We start from the raw sequence: 20,512 nt of genomic DNA on the forward strand, positions 1-20,512 counted from the left end.
CTGTCCATTGCTGTGTCTGACAGTCATTCACTCTCCAGATCTTTTCCTGGTTGCCTTTTCCCTGTTTCTAGAACACCCTTCACTTTCTTCCACCCCTCACTCTGTCTTTCCCTCCAACAATGTTAAAACCACGATTCTCATATTTGAATTTTTTATTTTGAATTACAGTAATTCCACAGCTCCCTCTTTAATCTATTCAATATGCTGCAGTTAAGAACAAAAAGGCAATCTCCCCCTTTCCCCCCTAAAAAAAACTCAAAACCAAAAAACCCCACCAAATATCCCACAGCAGCCAAAACTTTCCCTCCCCAGTAAGAACCCTGTTGTTGCTGAAGAATGAGAGGGAGAAGCAGAGGGATTCAAATTTGGACACAAATTTTGTTTCTTCTAACTCTACAAACCCAGACCATAAAAACTCTGCCCCTTTCGAAGTCCCTCAGTTCCTTTCTCCAAGCCAACTGGCAAAGAGGCAAAAACAAGCTCACTCTTCCTTTGTTGTACATGAGAAATTAAAATGTAAATACATTTTAAAAAGGCTGTAGCATTAGGACTGAATTTGATAGAAATCTAGAGCTGTGTTTAAGCTTGGTTTGAAACTTCTTGGTATTTTACACTACGTCAGACCTCCCACAAATTGGCTTGCCCAGATGAGAAAAATCATGATTAAGACACGTTCTTGCTCTGAGCAGCTCCCCTCTTCAGAGGGGCACAAACATTGCTTACAGTAAGGCTCTTGGCTAAAAATGTTTGCAAAAAGGGAAAGCAAGTCCTGCTGTATTATAGCCTACTCAACTGGATGTATGCAGATTTATTAGGCATATGTAAAGGTATTTAAAGTGCTGGAGGCCACATTTAAAAATGTAAAGTAGTGCAGCAGCAGTTAAAAATACAAAATATCATAAAAATGAATAAAAATGTTATTCTTCCTTAAAAAATACTACTGTATTTCTGTTGTGCAATGGAAGATTCATCAGCCATGTCAGAGATTGGTACAGGAGAAGGTAATTTAATTGGTGGTGACAGAATGGGACTGTGCTGAAAGTTGATAAAATATTGTCACAAGAGTTGCCACACACTTCAAAGAGCTGCTATTTTTATTTAACAAATAATCATTTCTTTAAAAATGTGAAAGTAAAGACAGACAAATTTGATGTAAACAGGATGGCAAGTGCCACTAGAACCCCATTCATGAGAGAACTCTCTAATGAAAATATTATGCGACATATGAGATCTTTTTAAACTATTCCTGTAGTCTTTGTTAGCTACAATATCCCCTTTCTTCTGGCATGGGAGATGTCCACTGCATTTCTGGCTGAATTCCATAAAGCTGAATAATTTTCCTCAGCTGACAACTGTCACCCCATTTATAGAAAATAACAGCATAGGGTATCTAAGACTAATCTATCTTAAACCACCACTGAATGTGTTAGAGTGACACAGAGTGGAAATGTGTCTTTATAAGCAGTGAGTCCAAGTCCCAGGGACTCAGGGAGCTCCCCAACAGCCCAGCTGAACGCAGCTGTTCTCCCACTGGGGATTCTGTGCAGGGAATGGAACCCCCGAGGGACAGATGTAATCACACTCATATGGAACCCCAGCATTGTTCCCTCTACTGACCCTTCTCCGTTTTGTTTTTCTTTGTTCTATTTACTCTTTTAAACAAATTACTCCACAAAAGTATTTCACAAAGTATTTTCACAAAAGCAGGCATCACTAATTTTTGAGCTAGAGCCTAATTTCACTGTCTGGAATTAGGCTCTAGCTCAAAAAGATGGAAATGGATCTCCTCTTCTGCTTACCACTAACAAGAAGGCTCTTCAAGCATAAGTACCTTTCCACTTATAAAGCTAGAATATAAGGGAGCTTCATAACATTTTACATTCTTTGTTGCTAGTGAGCTCAATAGGTATTTTCCTTCTGAGCTTCCCTGAAGTTATCAAGACTTACTGCAAATTCTCTGCCTACCAAGTCCATGGAAATTTGCTTTTCAATGACACACTCCCTTCTCACTTATCTCTAACTCAGCCCTTTGAAAACCTAGCACAGAAACTTTATGTTCCCCCTACATAAGCATGAAGTACATTAAGCACAGATTTACTGGCAGAAATTATTCTTAAAATTGATTTTAAAAAATTACAATAAATGAAGAAATTCAGAGTTTCTCTCAGTCCTCCATCACAATGCCTTAGATTATTTTTTAAGCATTATTCAGACCTTCATTCTCATAATTTCATTTTGTCATTATGGTACTCTCTTCTGGAAATTAATGTTGATCATCCTAACTAATAATGTGCCTGAGATTGGTTTAATTTGTAAGTCATATCCAAAAGCAAAACACTGCATTGTGTTTAAAAATACCTTCAAGTGAGGTAGGTTTATTTTTAAGGAATTGCATAAAACTGGGAAAATCTGTTTTATCTCAATATCCTCCAGGTTTGAGAACAGATGTTCTGGTTCTCATTAATATCAGCTTTCTTTCAGTGATAAAAGCTTTGCCAAGAATAGTAAAAAAGTTCTCAGTAGTTTAAGTACATGATTATTTTAAATGTCACATACCCTTCTGGGCCTTTTAAGTCTTTAGTGAGGAGAAAACCTTATACAGGTCTCAGCAGCAAAAGGTTATTTATTTATTTAAGAGCAGCAACAATAAAGTAACCAATACTTTATCTCTGGAACTGCTTTCTCAATATCAGGAGTTGTACAGAAGTGACCTGTTACACACCTTTAGTAGTAGTTTAAAATATTAGTTATTTGTTGACACTTTGCCTACATATTACCATTTTGCCAGTTCACTCAAATAAAAAACTGTATAGCCATAAGAAAGAAGGAAGTTTCCAAGGGAACTTAGAAGGGATGAATAAATTCAACTTCGATATGTAAATCACATGAGTTTCTTGGCTATAACTTCCAGTGTGTGAATTACTTAGATTAGAATACATTTATACAAATAAATTTGCTTAATACTTGGCAAATTATATATTTCAACTGGGTTTAGAAACACCAGTAAACTGTGCTTCAACACCAAGTGTATACTATGGATGAATAAAATTTAATACAGACTGAAAAAGTAAATTTAAAGGTGCAGCTGGTTAATTTAGCAATAAAAGTTTTAGTAATGTATTAAGATGCATTCTGCAGTTATAGTTTATTATTGAATTATAATCCAAATAAGATGATTTAACAGGTAAAGGACAATGCAGGGACAATCCTTCCAATTTCTCCCTAAAGAATCAATCTGATATTTGCTGAGCATCTTATGCCTCCAAGTGCTAAACAGGAAGTACAAATTCTTTTAAAAGTATTGACTAATTTTGGCTAATATTGACTAGGATTTACCATTTTGGGGGTGAGTAATGCTCAGGTACTCACAATAATTACCCCATCTCAGATGCCTCACACTGAACACAAACAGGACTGGGGTGGACCCAGAGACATGGAGATGCTTTGGCACCATTCCCCACATTTTTTAAGGAGGTTCATGCCAATTACCAGGCAACTGTCCTGCAAGCATTGCAACATTTCCCTTAAACTGCTAAATCACCTTGTCTGGTTCACAGTTCATTAATAAACTAGGAGCAGCTGCAGATTGCTGAAAATTTTATAACTCAATAGCCTGCTACACCTTTAAACTTTTTCTATCTCTATGAAATTTTATACATGTAACAAAAAAGTAGCCTTAAGTATTGTCTTAGCAGTACACCTACTCAAGTTCCTTTCCACACAGGTTTCTTTCAAGATAAATTTTGCACATTTTCATTATTCCCTCAAAAATCCAACAAGATACTACTCCTACTTACAAAAGAAAAATCTTGATGTGAAAATCTTGATGAGACAAGACTGGTGGTAAAGATTTCCAACCAAAGAGTGCTAAATATATCTGGGCATTTCACAACCTTCTTAAGTAGAATTTCCCTATCAAGTAGGAGAAAAAGTAAAAGATGAATCCCCCTGAATGCACTCACTGTGAATGTGCAAATGAAGATGTGCAGCAGCTGTCACAGACTTTAACACACTCAACATAAATCAGTAAATGCACTCAAATCCAGGATGCATTGGCAAAAAGCAGATCAGGACACATACAAAGCAGTCAGGACACAAAACTTGGTTTAAAAAAAACCTGTTTAGCTAGCACCTACTTGCACACTAAGAAAATGATAATTTAAGCACAATTTTTTGAATGCTTTTAAAATCAGGGAGGCATAGGAGGCACATAAGTGAAAAAAACATGCTTGTCATGCCCTATGACTGAATATCAGATTATAAGGCAAGTTGGGCATCTCAAAGTTGTTAAATAACAGCATTACAGCATAAGAGAGGTATATTTTTAAAACAAAATTAGAGTGCTTAGTCTTACATCTACTCTTCTAATACATAATCCTGAAACAAGACAACAAAACAATGAATAAAATAATTGAAGTTTAAAAGGAAAACATAAGGCAAAAGAGCAGAATCTTTCTGTAATACAAATAAAAAGTTATTTTTCCTCATGAATGGAAAAATGATTTAGAGGAAATAAGACATCAAAACTGGGGGGGGGGGGGGATAGGGGCAGTGAAGGCAGGGGGGAAACAGGCCAAAATGTAAACAGCTCTGAAATTATTAATAAATAAAGACTTTGAATAAAAATGAGTGTCTGAAAGAAGAGTACAGAGAGTAACATTAAAAAAAAAATAAGGTGAATAAATAAACGTGAGGTATCTGGCACTCACTTGAAAAAGAGGTGGGCAAGGGATTGTTGCCATATCCATAAATACCTTTAGCAGTCCAGCAAAGAGATGCACTGCTATCTGTTAAAGTGTCTTTTCTGAAATTCCCCCTTTTTTTCCATATTCCATAATTTTAAACCCTGCTGTGACCCATGAAATTTCCTGGAATCTCATTTATAAATTTGTTTGCAGGTACAGTACATAAACTTTTTTTTCACACCTATTTTTTTTTTTTTTTGTTATTAACATTCTGTCTCCTCTATGTCTGCACCTAAAACCAACCTAAATATTTTCTTAGAAGATAGTGTTTAACAGGATGTAAGTCATATATTAGTTTTGTAAGAAAACATACATTTTCTAGTACTCCAGCCATAAAAACCACCTACCTCCAAGACCTGTGTTCCAACCTCCTGCAGAACACCTTTTCCAGGACCATAAATGCACTCTGCTGGAAGGAAAGGCCAGGAAGGTGATGACAGGGCATCGCCTCGTGGGCGAGGGAGGAGCTGGAATGTGTGGAGCTCTGTCTTGGGGTAGGGGATCAGTGAAGGATTTGGGGGTCAGGATTAGCAGGCAGGCAAGCAAAGTGGGAATTGCTGTGCCAGACAGTCTCCAGCTGGATGAGGGCAGGTGAGACCTTCTCCAGACAACGGGAGGGAGCATCATGTGATTCCTCACAAGGAACGTGTCCAACCCTGGAGCACCCCATGAACTCTCCCACCTTGGCCAATTCCCAAGCCCTCAGTCCTGGAAACAGCAGTAACTACTTACCATAGAGTCAGCCCTCCTGGGGGGAAAACAAACCAGACTCCCCCATGGACTTCTGTGTCACAGCTTCCCCTAGTTTCTCCTTTCCCTGTCCCCATCCCCGGTGGCCACCCCCCTTCCCCTGGAGGCCAGTCCCCTCTGCCGAGCCCTTAGCTCTGCCTCCCACCCTGTCCTAAGTTAATTATATGATGCTTTTATCCCCAATTATCTGTTCTGTTTATGCTGAATAATAAGTTTTGCACCTTTAAGACTTGTGGGTGGCAGATAGAGGCAGGGGGGCAAGGAGATAGATCAGCAGCTACCCTGGTCACTCAGGCTGCAGCCAACACCCTGTAGCTAAATCAGTGACCCTAAGCCACTGGCAGCTCTCTCCCAAATTTGCCCTCAACCAAAACAAACACACACCCCTTCCCCTTCTTAAGTTGCCTGCTCCATGTGGCTCTTCCTCTTTCTCCCCAGGATCCCCTTCAGCTGTACAAGACCCTGCTGGAGTAAAACCTTGCACAAGAGCCTTTCTTGCCTCTGTCCCTGGCCAGTTGCAGTGAGTGTTGAGTGGAGGTTTGACTGCGCTGCCTGAATGCTCACTCAGCTTGCTTTTCACCAGGAGAGGTTTGTAGGGGACAAGAAACAGGCAGCAGCACCCAGCATTCTATCTAACACCTGCATTTTTACAACCCCAGAATCTGCCAGTGGGACCAGGCAGTGATCCTGGGGACTCCTGGGGCACGTGGATAACACAGGGCAGCTGAGGAACAATCCATGAGGCACTCTGCTGGAGCCAAGCCTTAAAAACATGAGAGGACTCTCTGAGGATGTGAAGATGTGCCCTGACTGCAGTGACCATGAGATGGTGAGTTCAGGAGAAGGACAAAACAAGGATCACAACACTGGACTGGAGGGAAGAAGGCTTTGGCCTCTTTGGATCTGCCTGGGACATGGGACACCACCCTAAATAGAAAGCTCCAAAGGAGCTGGGTCCTGCTCAGGGATTGTCTCCTCCAAACCCAAGAATGGTCCATAGGGACAAGCTGGAAGTCAAGCACAGGCAGCAGGAGGCCTGCATGGATGAAGATCACTAAACTTTGACATAAAAGGGAAGTGGAAGCACTAACTTCAAAACCAAGGAGACAGACACCACCAAATATGCATCCTGGTTCGTGTGAATTTGTGTGATATATGGGTCTAATATATAAAAATCTCCAAAACAACAAGAGATATTAATCAAAATAAAGTCATCCTTGAGAGTTAAGAGGGAACAAACTGGCCCAGAATCTCAGGTCTACTATTTTCTATCTTTGTATAACTGCATTTAAAGACTTTTTCTCATAATTTGAAGCTGTGTAACTTAAATGTGATATTTGTACAGGTACTCAAATGAAAAATCTCCCAAAACATCAACAGCCACGGAAATACCTAAATGAAACAACACCTAACACCTGCAATGAGTGAACTTGGGTTATTGCTACTGTTAATCCCAGCCAGGGGTTACTGCAAGACCTAGTGAACTTCCTTTGGATCATTCTGTACTGTTCTGTCAATGTTTTCCTTAGGATAATCTTCCTCTCCTGCCCTTCTGAAAAACCTCTCAAACAAGGAGTCTATCTGACCTGCTTTCTTACACACCCAAATGTTACATAAAGTGAAGTCACACTAGCAACCAATTCATTTCCAATCGTGATTCTTTGCAATAAGAGTAATACTGCTACATAAAATAATAATAATTAAGTCTCTTTTTAAATAAAATTTTCTAAGATGTTCCCTAAAGAAAGATGGAACAGAAGCAATGGTTTCCAAAAGAAAAAAAAAAACTGTTGGTGTTTTCATAATGACTACAGGTTTGATAATTGGAAGAACAGAAGTCTGTTGTCAAAAGATAAAAAAGAAGTTTATTTCAAAAAGAAAGGTCACACCACAGCAACTATATTGTTCTTAAAAAAACCCAGCCTGCTTAACTTCCAGAAAGGGATGATGATGGGAAAACATGTGTATGACCACAACGAGAATTTTCCAGTGGCAATGCAGCACTTCTTCAAATGTGAGTGTGTGGTAAATCAAACAAATAGCAGTGAAAAGTATGATCCAGTTCTCAGTGAATCATCAAACCCAGTTGTCTGTAGACAGACCAAACATCAGGGCCTTATCAGCTAAACAATCTGTCCCAAGAATTAAATTCCTGTTCAGAGCAGTGGAAACCAGGCAGTGCTTTCCCTTCTCAAATTAAGTGTTCCCATAGTGATTTGTGAGCAAGAGAACATCACCTACTGAACAGGAACGTTAATTTTGCCATTGATGGTTTTCACTGGATTACAAATTGGAGTTTGGAAGTTTTAAAATGCAGCCTTTGCCTATCTCTAAAATTTATTTTAATATGGCTACAACAAAATTTTAGATTTCTAAGATTAAGTGACAACTAAATCTGCATTATCTTCAAAACCTTATATGACTTACTAGCCCCAAATGACTTAAAAATATGCAGCAACTCACACCTAAGGAAGAGCTGAACTTAAAAGTTGAGATGAATAGATATACTCTGATCAAATAGGGAAAAATATAAAACTGACATACCACCCAAGAAAATATAAAAAACAGACATCCATTTGCACCTGTTTCTCTGCTGCCTAAAATAAGCAAGGAATTATCAGGGAAGATTGCAGCTTTATAGTTGCAAGACTGCACACAAGTCAAAACACCTAAAATTACACTTCCCACAGCAATTTTAACTCAGTTCAAGTTTGCAAGCAAAGAAGTTAGAAATATACTATATTATTCTGCCTCTTAAATAGTACAAACACTGAAGCAGGAATGTGGGAGTCATAACTCTAATTTTATTAGCTTATATGAATTCAAGATCTCAAAGAGACCATTGCATTAAATATCCAAACAACTCTATAATACCAGTTAATAGCAATTTGTTTATTCTGTTAATGAACCCACTGCTGCCCCTTTACTGTCTCTGGTTGTTGCAGTTACATATGGAAATAATGTTAAGAATATGAATATACTACATGGTCTGTTCAATCTTGATTTTTTTTTTAAAGCGTATTTTATTTAGATGAAACACAGAACTTTTTAATTTTTGGTTTTACACAATGATAAATGTGGCTTGATAACTCCATTGTCATCCATTGGTTAAATGTTAACACAAAGCAAAGATTTGGAAGTCTTCTTCCCATGCTTAGGAATAGTGATTATCACTAACCTTCAATTCTTCTATTTTTCAGAACTACTAAATTCAGTTTTGGGCTTTTTTGCACACCTATGATGAAGAAAGCTTGAGACTAGTCCAGAACAAAACTTGCTTCATGAGAATGGTAACCCAGCTTAGAGAAAATATTTTTATGTTCCTTGCCTTACAGAGTTATTTTTTTCTATATCAAAAAACCTAAAACATATTTAATTGATGCAATTTTCTGAGAACAAAACTGTGGTAACATAACTGTCACCCTTGACTGGGGCAGAAACCAATAGGAAAATAGGTTAAAAAAAATTAGATTAGTGACTCAGTTGATGAAGATCACTGAAATCTTCTCTCAGAACTAAGCATAGTAACTTCTTCTTTTTATTAAAAAAAGGGTCTCATCTAAACCCACCTTGTAAAAACAAGGTTTGAACAGATTAACTGACTGGCTTTGTTACATCTAGAGCAGCTTTTGAGAATTCCCTGCCACAAGTGCCAGAAGCCAGTTAATTAGTAAATATAAAGGTGCATGAAACAGTGCATGTGCATGTAAAAGGCAGTTAGAAAAGTCTCCAGAGGCATTGATTTTATACTTTTTACTCAAACATTAACACAGCAATTTCATTTAAAAGGAATTAAGTCAATGCACACCTACAGGTTTGGATGCTGGCATCGGTTCCATTGGAAATTTCATCCAGAGAGTTCCCAAAGCTGTGCCAGAGGCACCACTGCAGTCTGCTTTAAAGCTCTTCAGGACAACAGCACCGATAACCAGCACTAATAACCAGTGGAAAAGGCAGAGCCAGGACAGACACCTGTCCTCAGGAGCTGCCAGCTCTGCTCCCTGTGTGGCCACAGGTAGTGACCCTTGTGTTGCAGGAGCCAGAGGAGAAAGACCAAAGAAACTGAAAGCTGTAGTAACAGAAGGCGTCCACCATTCAAGTCTCATGCAAGTAAATTTAACAGGCAGCTCTTAGAAGCATTACTCACTTTCCTCCTCTGGTTTGATTCTGGCTGTAGCCAGAAGACATCAAGAGGAAACACATGAGCATTTCTACCAAGTTAAAGGTTATGACACTTTTATTGCCATTTTTGAAAACTGCAGTACCTGACTCAAAGAGTTATGACCATAGGCTGATAGCTGCAAACCTCAGTAGCATTTCCACTATTCGAATTCACAGTGATCTTCAAGCAGAAGTATTAACAACATGAAATCCACCCATTCTATTGTTTAGGATAACCAACAACTTTAAGCACTGTGGTACTCTATAAATCATGAGGGGTTTAAGTTAAACTTCCTTTTATATCATGGTTAAGCACCATTTATTTCATTGAGTAAAGTGTTACACACAAAAAAGGGAAAAAAATAGTATTAGATTATTATATTACTGTAAATTCCAGAATGCAATGCTATCAGGAATTTAAAACAAATTACTACAGCAACCCTTTAAATAAAAATGAGTAACACTGTAATAGCTATTAAAGATCATCCACAACAGCAAAAAAATTAAGTGAAGCTGAGTTACAGACACAAGCTTCTGAAATGCTGAAACACAGTTTGCTTTGCTCTAACACTGGAAGACGACTGAAAACTTCAATGAAAATTTTGTCTGGAATGTAAAACCTTAAACATGCATTTAATGGAAGATGTTAACTTTTACAATGGAAACAATTTTAATTCCACTGTCCATCATCTAATTACACTTAGCAGATTTTTATTGTGCAGCATGAATTATTCCATAGTGAAGTTAGGTAAAACAGCACAAAGAGTTGGCCACAGCACTCTAGAACATGCTAAGTCATGCTGTTAAACACAACCACTGAGCAAAGGGGTTTCCTTCCCATCTGTTTTATGAAATAGCACCTAACAAGGAAGAGTGTTCTGAGTTACAAAAGTGTAGTTAGGCAAGTGGGATACTGACTTGCATTCCTGCTAATGTAAAAAATCAGGCTCTGATCTAAAAACCTTAGAAATTCTTGAAACTCAAAATGCTTTGCAGCAGGCCCACAGATGCTGAAAATAATATTTGTTGGACATAAATATACTCTATAAAAAACCCTCCTGAAAAACAAAGATACTATAAGAAAGAAATTACCTGGAGTGTCTTGTAATGATCTTGATGTGGAAGCACTTTTTCTTTTTTTTCCTTCAAGAAATCCATTTCTAGCATGCTCTGTTTTTCCAGCAAATATTCCAATTCCTATAAATTTTGTAAAATAAACACATGAAATTACAAACATTTGCAAACTGTGAAAATAGAGATTCATTAAACCATTCAAACTAATTTAATTTCTGATAAATGTGATGTTTTCTCTATTAATTATCACAGAGATAAAGGGTTGTGCAAGAAAAATCTGACTGCAGTCTTTAAATTGGCACAGTATTTTCAAGTGTGAGTTATTTAAACCCAAGGCATGTCTCATGTATAAGGAATGACCTATGTGAAGGGGCCAAGGTGCCCTTAACAACATCCTCTAACTTCTTCTGAACCCTGAAGGGTTCAGGCAGCTGGACCTGTTGTTACAGGTCCCTTCCAACTGGAAATATTCTACTCTGTTCCAATTATTTTCATATTTTTAGTATCTTGCTCTGCCTTTCTGCACTTGAAAAGCAGCATATTAAATGGACTGTCAGCAAAAGTTTTCACTGAAAAGGCAGGAATCCTGTGACATTTATGCATGTATGCAATGATCTCTATCTACATCTCCATGAATAAAATCTTAAAATATTCTGGGATCTTGCAGACAGCCACTCTGGAAGGCTGCCCAACATGAACCTAGAGAGAGGAAGGAGAATAACACCACTGACAATAAACTTCAAAATTATTTGCTGTACAAAGAGCAAGTAATTTTTCTTTTTCCTTAATGCAGCCATTGCTGTTGAACATAAGCTGCTGGCACCCTTTCAGGTGCTCAAGAGCAACTATTTCTCCAAGCCTTGCAGGAAGCCAGTGTAGAAACACATGACCTGCCAGGTCACTGCACAGCTATTCAAACAAAGGCACGACTGGGAGGGTCATGAGGAGGACAGAAGGAGCAGGTCTTCTTAGTTCAACCCTGCTTTTGGACAAAAGAGTCAAAACAGTTTGAGAGACTTCACTGGTGAGATGGAAACAGACAGTGGAACACCAGTCTAAAGCCTCTCTCTCAACCTGTCTCCTCTTCCAGCCTGCATTCCTGCTTCCCTTCAACCTTTCCTTCACACCCTTAGCAAAAGCAGCCCATGGCGACCTCCTCATCCTTGGCTGGAGTTATTCACCCTCATTCTCATTTCCAAAAAGCTGAATTCTCCTTCCCCAGCACAGCTTGAGCCCTCCCAAGAAACAGTATTAAGAATAACAGAAGTTAAACTCACTCACCCGTGCCTCAGTGACCTTTTGCTAACTCAGATGTGTAACTGCAGGCACAGCCCTGCTTAGTGCTCATATTGTATTCAGGTCAGAAGGAATATGAAGAATTTAGCTACTAGAACTCCCACCCCCAAAAAAATCAAAACAAAGCTCATGCTGAGAAAGCTTGTATCTTTTTTTTTTTTTTTTTTGTCCCTTTTTTTATCAGTTAGGCTAAAAATGTGTTGGGTTTTTTTTTCCTGACAGTTTACAAAAATTCAGACTAAAATAGACACCAGACCTAAACAAAAAAAAAAAAAAAAGTATTTCAGCTAAATTGAGTGGTTTGCCCAGTTCTGGCCAGGCCCTAGAGAGCATCCAGAAAAGGACAATGGAGATGGGGAAGGGTTTGGAGCACAAATCTGATGAGAAGAGGCTGAGGAAAAACAAAGACTCCAGGGGACCTTATCTCTTGTAGCCAGGTGGGAGTCAGGCTCTGCTCCCAGGACAAGGGGACAGGACAAGAGGAAACGGCCTCAAGCTGTGCCAGGGGAGGTTCAGGTTGGACCTGAATTCCTGGAGGAATTTCTCGATGGAAAAGGGAGTCAGGCACTGGCAGGGGGTGCCCAAGGAGGTGGTGGAATCCCCATCCCTGGAAGTGTCCAGGGAATGCCTGGATGTGGCACTCAGTGCTCTGTGATGGTGACAAGGTGGGCATCTGGCACAGGTTGAACTTGATAGTCTTAGAAGTCTAGGATTCTAAATTTGGCCAGTTTCTCTGGAATTTGGCTAATTTCTATTAAAAAAAATTAAATTTAATTTTAAAGCTCTGCCAGCTCCACCTATATTTAATTCCTATATAAATGCCAAATGTTTTCCTTCAAAATGACTATTCATACCTTTTTGATTTTTAGTTTTTCTTCTTCAGCACAGCAGAGCTTGATTTCAAGGTTTGCAACAGCTTGTTGAAGGCAGCTCTTGGGTTCATTTGTTCTCTTTGTCTCAACATCAGTTGAAGTCTTGTCTTCAATTACACTTGAAGAGGCAACTGGAATATCTGCTTGAGCCTAGTTCAGAGGAGAAAACCAGAACTGAATCATCTCTCTCAATGCCTCAGGGAAACAAACTCTCCTTGGATTAGTCATTCCATGTTTTCACCAAGTGCACACTGCAGTCCGTGGTCACAGAGAGGGAATACAAAGGGTTTGTGCTAAAATAAATATCTTATCCTTAGGCTAACAGAATAAAAGTAATCCAGACATCTCTAAACATTTAATGACTGCTATTTCAGTAAACTGTGGAAGTACAGAAGACAGGTGAAACGCTGATGGTGAGCCCACACTTTCAGAATAGAACACAAATAAATTTGTTTAAGATATTTAAAACATTTTGTGGTATAGATAACAAAATTCAAAGCTTTATTTTCTCCCTTTTAAAAAAATAAAGGAAGGGGCAAAAACTTGTCCTTTTCACCACAAAAGAACTCCAAGGAAAAAATTGGTACATTAACTCATATGCCACTGTTTCAACAACCTGAAAGTCAAGCATGCCTGAGATTTGGATGGTGAAAAGAACATCTCAATGTCTTTATTAAAAAGAAGTTTGACTGATCTGATCTCATTCACCCCCTAGCACCTTTTATTCCAAACATACATTTAGATAATGCATTGACTGTCCCATAAATATCTCTCAAATTATTCAAATAAAGTAACAAACAAAACCAGCTGAGATCTTGAGTGTACATGAATATATAAAATACAGCAGACAAAACACAGAGAGAAAACTGCAGTTTGTGCTCTGAATTCTCCTGTAAGAAGCAAAGAGAAGCCATATGTGCCAATTCCATCTCTGAGTACTTACTACTCAAGATTAGAGTCTGGCATCACCAAAAACTGTGAGTATGGGACCTGTAACAGGGAAGGATTTTTTACCTGAAACCTCAAGAGGCTCTGGAGATAGAATTATAAAAGAACACAGTTCTACTAACTAACCCACCACCCTCTAATAGATATAAGAATATTTTATTTTAGTTTTCTGCCCACCATTTTCCTTTTGTTTACTCCTTAGTGCAAAGTCATTTCCATTTCAAAATAATGTTAAAGGACCTGCTCTCAACTCCCTTCAACAGGACTTGCTAATAAAGTTTTTTAAGTTGGACTATTTCCTGCTTTACAGAGAATTTATAGAATGATGGGTCTCTCAGTAGCTGAACAGAACAAGATGAGAAAAACTGAAACATGAACTACAACTACAATTTGCACTCACACTTAGTCTGAAGTAACAAAGTGTATTTTTTATTTTTCTGTAAGATTATCTAACTAATTGACTTAATAGTTATAAAAAATACCCCTAAGCCTTAGTGTTCTGGAATAACCCAAGTGCTCTTTCCAGAGAACACAAAAGCTGAAACTGCTGGCCTAGCTCAAACAAGAAAGGTTGAAGGTTATTCACTGTAAGCCAAAATTTTAAATGGCAGGATCTGTGGTGGATGAAGAAAATCACTTTTTGATCATGCTTCCAGTAAAAGAAATTTACTAATCAAAACTTTGTCAAAGAGCCAGATGAAGAGCCTTCAACACAGAAAATTACCGTGGCTGGCATCAGTCAAAAAAGAAAACAAACACTCCTTCCTCTCAAGGAAAAAAAAACCCATAAATTTTGGATTTACACATTTTTTTGATATCATTTGCATTAGGGAATAACTCTTCTTCATTTTTTATAGGCTTTCCACAGTACATTAGCCTGGGTACAAGCACAAAAGGGTAACTTATTAACTGATTAATTCACAATTTGTGCCTCACTCTTTCTGGAAGTGTGAACCTACAGATGCCCCTCAAAGGAAAAAGATAAGGCTCAGTTAAACCAAAACCTGTATTTTGTGAATTTTGTGTAAATAGCTCTAAAGAAATGCATTTAACTGATCAGAAAATGAAAATGTGACTTAATCATGAAATTCAGCTTTCACCAGGAGCAGCCTTAAGACTTGATAAGTCTACCTGAAGAAGAAAAAAACCAAAGAAATGCTGAAAACAGGAGGGTTGACAAATAGCCCAAAACACTGACTGCTTCACAGTGAGGCAAGAGCCTTTTCTAATTGATGTACTACCCCACCAGATCCTGAAACAATGTACAATGAATTAACATGTCCAAATGGCCATCACTGCAATTAATGGCAGTAAAAAAACTCAGAAGGGTAAATCTATTTAAGTCTCATCTGCAGCAGCTCTTGTGATTCTGACAGAATCCTTATGATAACCTAGGCAGAAAGGCTTTTTCCTTCCTTGCTCACCTAGCTGTTTAGTTAAAAACTAAACATTTTCACACCTCAGAAAGAAACAAAGCTCAGTTCTCAGCAGCACTGCAGCCACCTGAGAGATTAGGAACCCATAACTAGACAACCAAAAAAAAAATCAACTTTAAAAGTAATGAGAAAAAAAACAAAGTAAAGCAAAGTACAATTTACCCTACCTAAAATTATTTTAATTATATTTAGGTAAAGATTAAATGTTAATTCTTTAATCATAGAATGGTTTGGATTGGAAGGGACCTTGAAGATCATCTTGTCCCAATGCCCTGGCATGGGCAAGGAGGGGAGGCCTTTCACTACACCAGGTTGCTTAGAGCCCCATCCTTGAAAATCCTAAAAACCTAGTTGAGAAAACATACAAGTATGACAAGCTTTAACAGTAGCCAGTTTTTCTGAGAGACCCTTCCTGCTGATATTTCCTTCATGCATGGAAGGAAATCAGCATGGAAATCACCATCAGCATGCCTTTAACTTTTAATGACTCCAATAGAGTTCTCTCTCTTGCAGTTCAGATCAAAGCAGTATGGTTTTTATCAGTTATAGGTTTCATAAACAACATAAAAATCATTTTACTTCAAAGTCTGCATCACAGAAAATCCAAGGACCTTTTGCCCTTAAAAAGCATTTCAACCTAAATGTGCACAGAAAAGATGCAACACTGATATTTAATATATAGAGTTCTCACACTGAAGATCAAAACTTTACCTGTTCTTCAGGAACAGCTGGATTTATCACACTCTTGCCTGTCTGAATAACTGATGCCACATTATCACTTGATAAAATGAAAGGGTCAGAAGGAAGCAGGCAGGATGAAGGCACTGAGTGCTCCAGGAGAACATCAGGAGATCTATGGACTTCAGGTACTAGAAAGAGAAAACACACACAACATGAAGAAACACCCAAGAATTAGTTTTGTTTCTGGAGTCCATGCCTAGTAAAACCCACCACAAGTCTAGTCATACCAATGTAAGCTTCTGTACCTCTCACAATTCAATTGCACTGAAAAGTAATTCCACTCACAGTGGAATTACCTGTGTTTTTCAGCAGTATTGACTTAAGGACAATCAAAATCAGACACAATAAATTTAGACTTTTAATTTACACAGAGGTTTTACAAGACAACAGCTCTCAAAAAGGATCAGTTTTAACTTTGTCTCTTTTGATTCATACAGCCTTAAAGCTTCAGCATGATCTTTAATCAGTTTCAGTCAATGGGAAAACTATACTCATAATTTCCCAGGTTTTATACATTTTTAAAGTAAAAAAAACCCACAACTGACTTAGAAGCCACATACAAACAGCTTGCCAAGACACACAATAAAACAGCTTTTTATTTTTTAAGAGATAAAAAGACATCAAAGTAAATAACTCTAGCTAATAAAATTGAAATGGAATCAACTCTGGACTGAGAGCTCTTCTATACCAAATTACAGTTACACCATAAAAAGCTTCAACAGTGGATCAGCATTACCAATCCAGCACAACAAAAAAATCTTGGTTTTAAAAAAGATATAAACTAAACAAACTAAATAAAAATAAAGAAAAAGAGAAATTTTTGCATCCATTGTTAATTTAACAGAAAAGTCCTGCAAGCTGTGGCAAGGTCAGCTCCAGGTGTGTCTTTGCAATAGTCAAAAAAGCACATCCAGTTGTTTCAGAAAAAGCAGCTCCCATTATTACTACAACTCTGGGAACATGTAAAAGATGCCACTAGCCTGGAGCAAGGCTCAGCCTCTGGATATCCCTGTTTCATACTGCACAAGTGCTCAGCATACACCAGAGGGTGTAACTGGCCTCCAGGCATTCAAAAGGACACACTAATCCTTGAATCCAGGCACTCTCTGTCCCACCTTCTTCAGCTGCCAGTGCTAGGATTCAGCTCTAACACAGAGGAACATGCAAACCACACTGAATGAAAAGAAGAAAGAAAATAGACCATGAGGCAGAAAAGCATCAGTAGGGTAACTGCAATGATAGATCTGGATGTGGCCAAAAAAATAGGAAAAAGAAAAAATCACAGCCCAGCAGAAGATGGAAACTTGGCTAAAAAGCCTAGAGGAGATTATTTCAGAAAACAGAACAGGAACCAGTTTAGGTAACTGCATTTTAACAGTTAATATTAACTAATATTAACTCTTCTCCAGAACCAGAAGCAGGACTTTTTTGGCTTTCTTTTAAATACCTTAAGATAAAACTGCCCTCCCATTCCAAATGTCTCCTTTCAAAGGCAGCTTCCTATAACAATTACCTACTCTGTTCAAGTGACAGTGAAGTGACATAGAAGATGATCTTTCTGTAGCTAAACAAACTTTAAAGTCTCAGCTTTATCTTATCACTTAATGGCCTGAGTCTCAGTTTTAAATCAATTTCCATCTGATGGAAAAACAGCTAAAATAATGTTCCAGGCAATTTCTGACCAAGCAGGCAAGTGGTTCTCTTATTAAAACTGTCAGTTCACATGGAAAAACTGACCATGATCCTTGTGCTGAGAGTGTTCAACCTTTGGTGAGGATTACCATAGCACAGGCATAGTTCACATATCAATCATTTATCACAAAAGTTAAAATAGCCATGGAGACTGGGCACCTATGAGGAATGTAGACTTGCTGAGATTAGAGCTTTAGGTATTCACATATTTTGGGGTGTCCAATCCTAGAGATAAAACTGCATTTTTCAGATAGTGGAGTTTTATGGGGAATCTTCTACAATCAGGTGGAGCTCTCAGTATTCTAATTATGGTAATGAATGCCTTGCATCTTGAAGGGGAGAGAAAACCAAACCAGAAACAAAATCCCCACCCTTTAAGTTGCCAAAATGAAACCTAGGAAATGAGGAGCAATCACTGGTGAGCTCTTCTGAACATTTAGGTTTAAAATTTTCAACTAAACACATGACCTTGCAGAAGACAAGAAAAGGTGGCAACATTCCAAGGTATCAAACATCTTTTTTTACAAATCCTTTTCACTTTTCAGCAATGCTAAAGATTCATAAATTAGACATTTCTAGAACTACATGTGCTATGTCTGTAATTCAAGCTCTCTTAATTCATTCCTCCTGTGTATATACTGGTGAAATTGCATTTAATTCAGCTCAAAATTCGCTTATAAAGAGAACCCCTAAATCATTCCTGCTTACCATGCCTTAGTTACCATAATGGAACAGTTTCACAACCCCTGAAACAAAAACTTGCTTCTGTTAGAACTACCTGACCTGACTTCAACAGGCTAAGTCTGATGAATTTTCAAATAAATTTATTGTTCAATGATCAGAGCTGCAGCACTATAGAGAAAAGAAGCATTCACTCAGTTACAGGCATATCTAAAGTCATACACCTGAAAAGGCTGGAATAAGATGTAGATATAAGTAATTGCCAGAATTGTACTTTAAAAGTATCTAATAATTTCTGAAGACCAGGCTTCCCAATATTAAGAACATTCTGTCCTAAGTTTGTATGTAAGAACTGCCAGAACCATGCAGTTTGTTAATAGCAGCAGAGATCAGGGACAGCCTGCAATCTTGCTAATGCAAGGAAAATTCTGTGTCTTTATGCTTATGGTAATGAAGCTTAAACAATTATTAAAATTCCCTGGAGGATCAGAAATCCTGAAAACAAAATCAAATGGATGACCATGAGCTGTTAAATCAACATTGCAATGGAGTCTTATCCTTCATACTGAGTTTCAGAATGAAGATATCAAATACCAAATGTACCACATGGGTAATATTTACTAATTGACTGTTACTTAGATCTAGCAATGAAGAACTAATATGACAGCAGGGCTCTGAGCAAAAGACCAAATAATAATTATTTGACATAATTTTGTAGAATGTTGCAAACTACTTTGAGCAAAGTTCCCCTACATGTAGGTTTCAGCTGTTAAAAATAAAAAAAAATAAAAAAAACAGAAACAAAATTAAATTTCCTTCCTCAACTCCCCTTTCTTGATATTATAATTCAAGGACACTTTCAGTTTCTTAACTCTATCCCTGAACATTTTCATTAAAAGCAACATTCAGGTAGAAAGTTTGAATTTAAAATTTGGTTTTGTGACCACAGTGGGAAAAACCACTCTGGTGCTCCCTCAAGATGATTTCTGGTAACTCACAGCACTAAGTTCTCCCCCACAATTTATTCCTCCAAAGCCAAACTATTATAGAAGAAAAGTAATTGCATCTACTATCGTCACATTTTAAATCTACAGCCATGTGGGACATACTACAAAAAAAAATAGTAAGAAGCCCAAGACCAATTTCAAGGGCAAAATTGCAATGAAGTCACCATTGAGGCCTTAGAAATAATTTCTGAATTCTGCCTGCACACTGAAAAATACTGAAGCCACAGGCTTCAGGGCTTTGTTTTATAGCGTCCAAACAGCAGGCATGTAGGAAATTCACAAGAGGAGTAACTCCTCTGGAAAGTTTATAAAATCTTGGATGTATACAATGTCATCACCCCCCAAATTTATCAAAGTCACCTCAAGAGCACCATAATAAATGTGAATTTTTCAGCAAGCCTTACTAAGAAATTTCTAGGGTAAGACAGGAACATCTTTATACATAGATAACATTGGGCAGACAATTCAGCTATTTCTGTTACTGAAAACATCCATCTACAAGTCAATGCCCAAGAAGCACTTGGCCAATACTATTAAAACCTTGCCTATTGCAATAAACTAAGTTATTCAGAGCAATATTTGCATGAAAAAGTCATGTAAAGATTTTACAGTAACAAAATATCCAGAATACAGGAGTTTTCTTTTAATTTTTAAATGCTTAAAATATCTTGGTATAATTTATCCTAGGACTTCTGTGTCACTTAAAATCATACGATAAACCTCTGTGTTATGTACAAATAATTTCAATTCTACACACTTTACAGGATTTTAATTGGACTTCACTGACAGACACTGCACAGCTATATTGGATTTAATTTATTAAACACATTAAAACATGCTACTGAATTTCAGCAGTAATTTTAAATATCAGTCAAAATGACAAGATGGATAATAAAGTTATTTAGAAAAATATTGTATCCTTAGTATTTGTTTTCCTCTGTTTCGATGACAAATAAAACTAATTATTCTGTAAGAGATAAAAGCCAGAAATAAATTAATATAAGCATTTTAAGAGCATGATTTATAGAGAGCTCATGTTAAGAAAAATCCCTGCCTTATATTGCACAATTTATTCTTCATAACAATACAATGTGGGATGTTGGCCATTT

At 37.6% G+C, this 20,512-nt stretch overlaps 1 protein-coding gene across 5 annotated transcripts in view; it reads right to left on the reverse strand.

Moving 5' to 3' along the window:
* The window catches only part of CCDC91 (coiled-coil domain containing 91), a 115,893-nt gene that overhangs the window by 71,454 nt on the left and 23,927 nt on the right, over nt 1-20,512 (reverse strand). For all 5 annotated transcript variants that reach the window (XM_009094199.4, XM_018918735.2, XM_018918736.3 and 2 more), the window contains 3 exons: nt 15,994-16,151; nt 12,881-13,048; nt 10,749-10,853 (listed from right to left, as the gene is read on the reverse strand). In XM_009094199.4, coding sequence (XP_009092447.2) covers nt 10,749-10,853; nt 12,881-13,048; nt 15,994-16,151 — 431 coding nt within the window. The remainder of the gene's footprint in view (nt 1-10,748; nt 10,854-12,880; nt 13,049-15,993; nt 16,152-20,512) is intronic.

This window comes from Serinus canaria, chromosome 1A, assembly GCF_022539315.1.
Source record: "Serinus canaria isolate serCan28SL12 chromosome 1A, serCan2020, whole genome shotgun sequence".
Classification (NCBI taxonomy): domain Eukaryota; kingdom Metazoa; phylum Chordata; class Aves; order Passeriformes; family Fringillidae; genus Serinus; species Serinus canaria.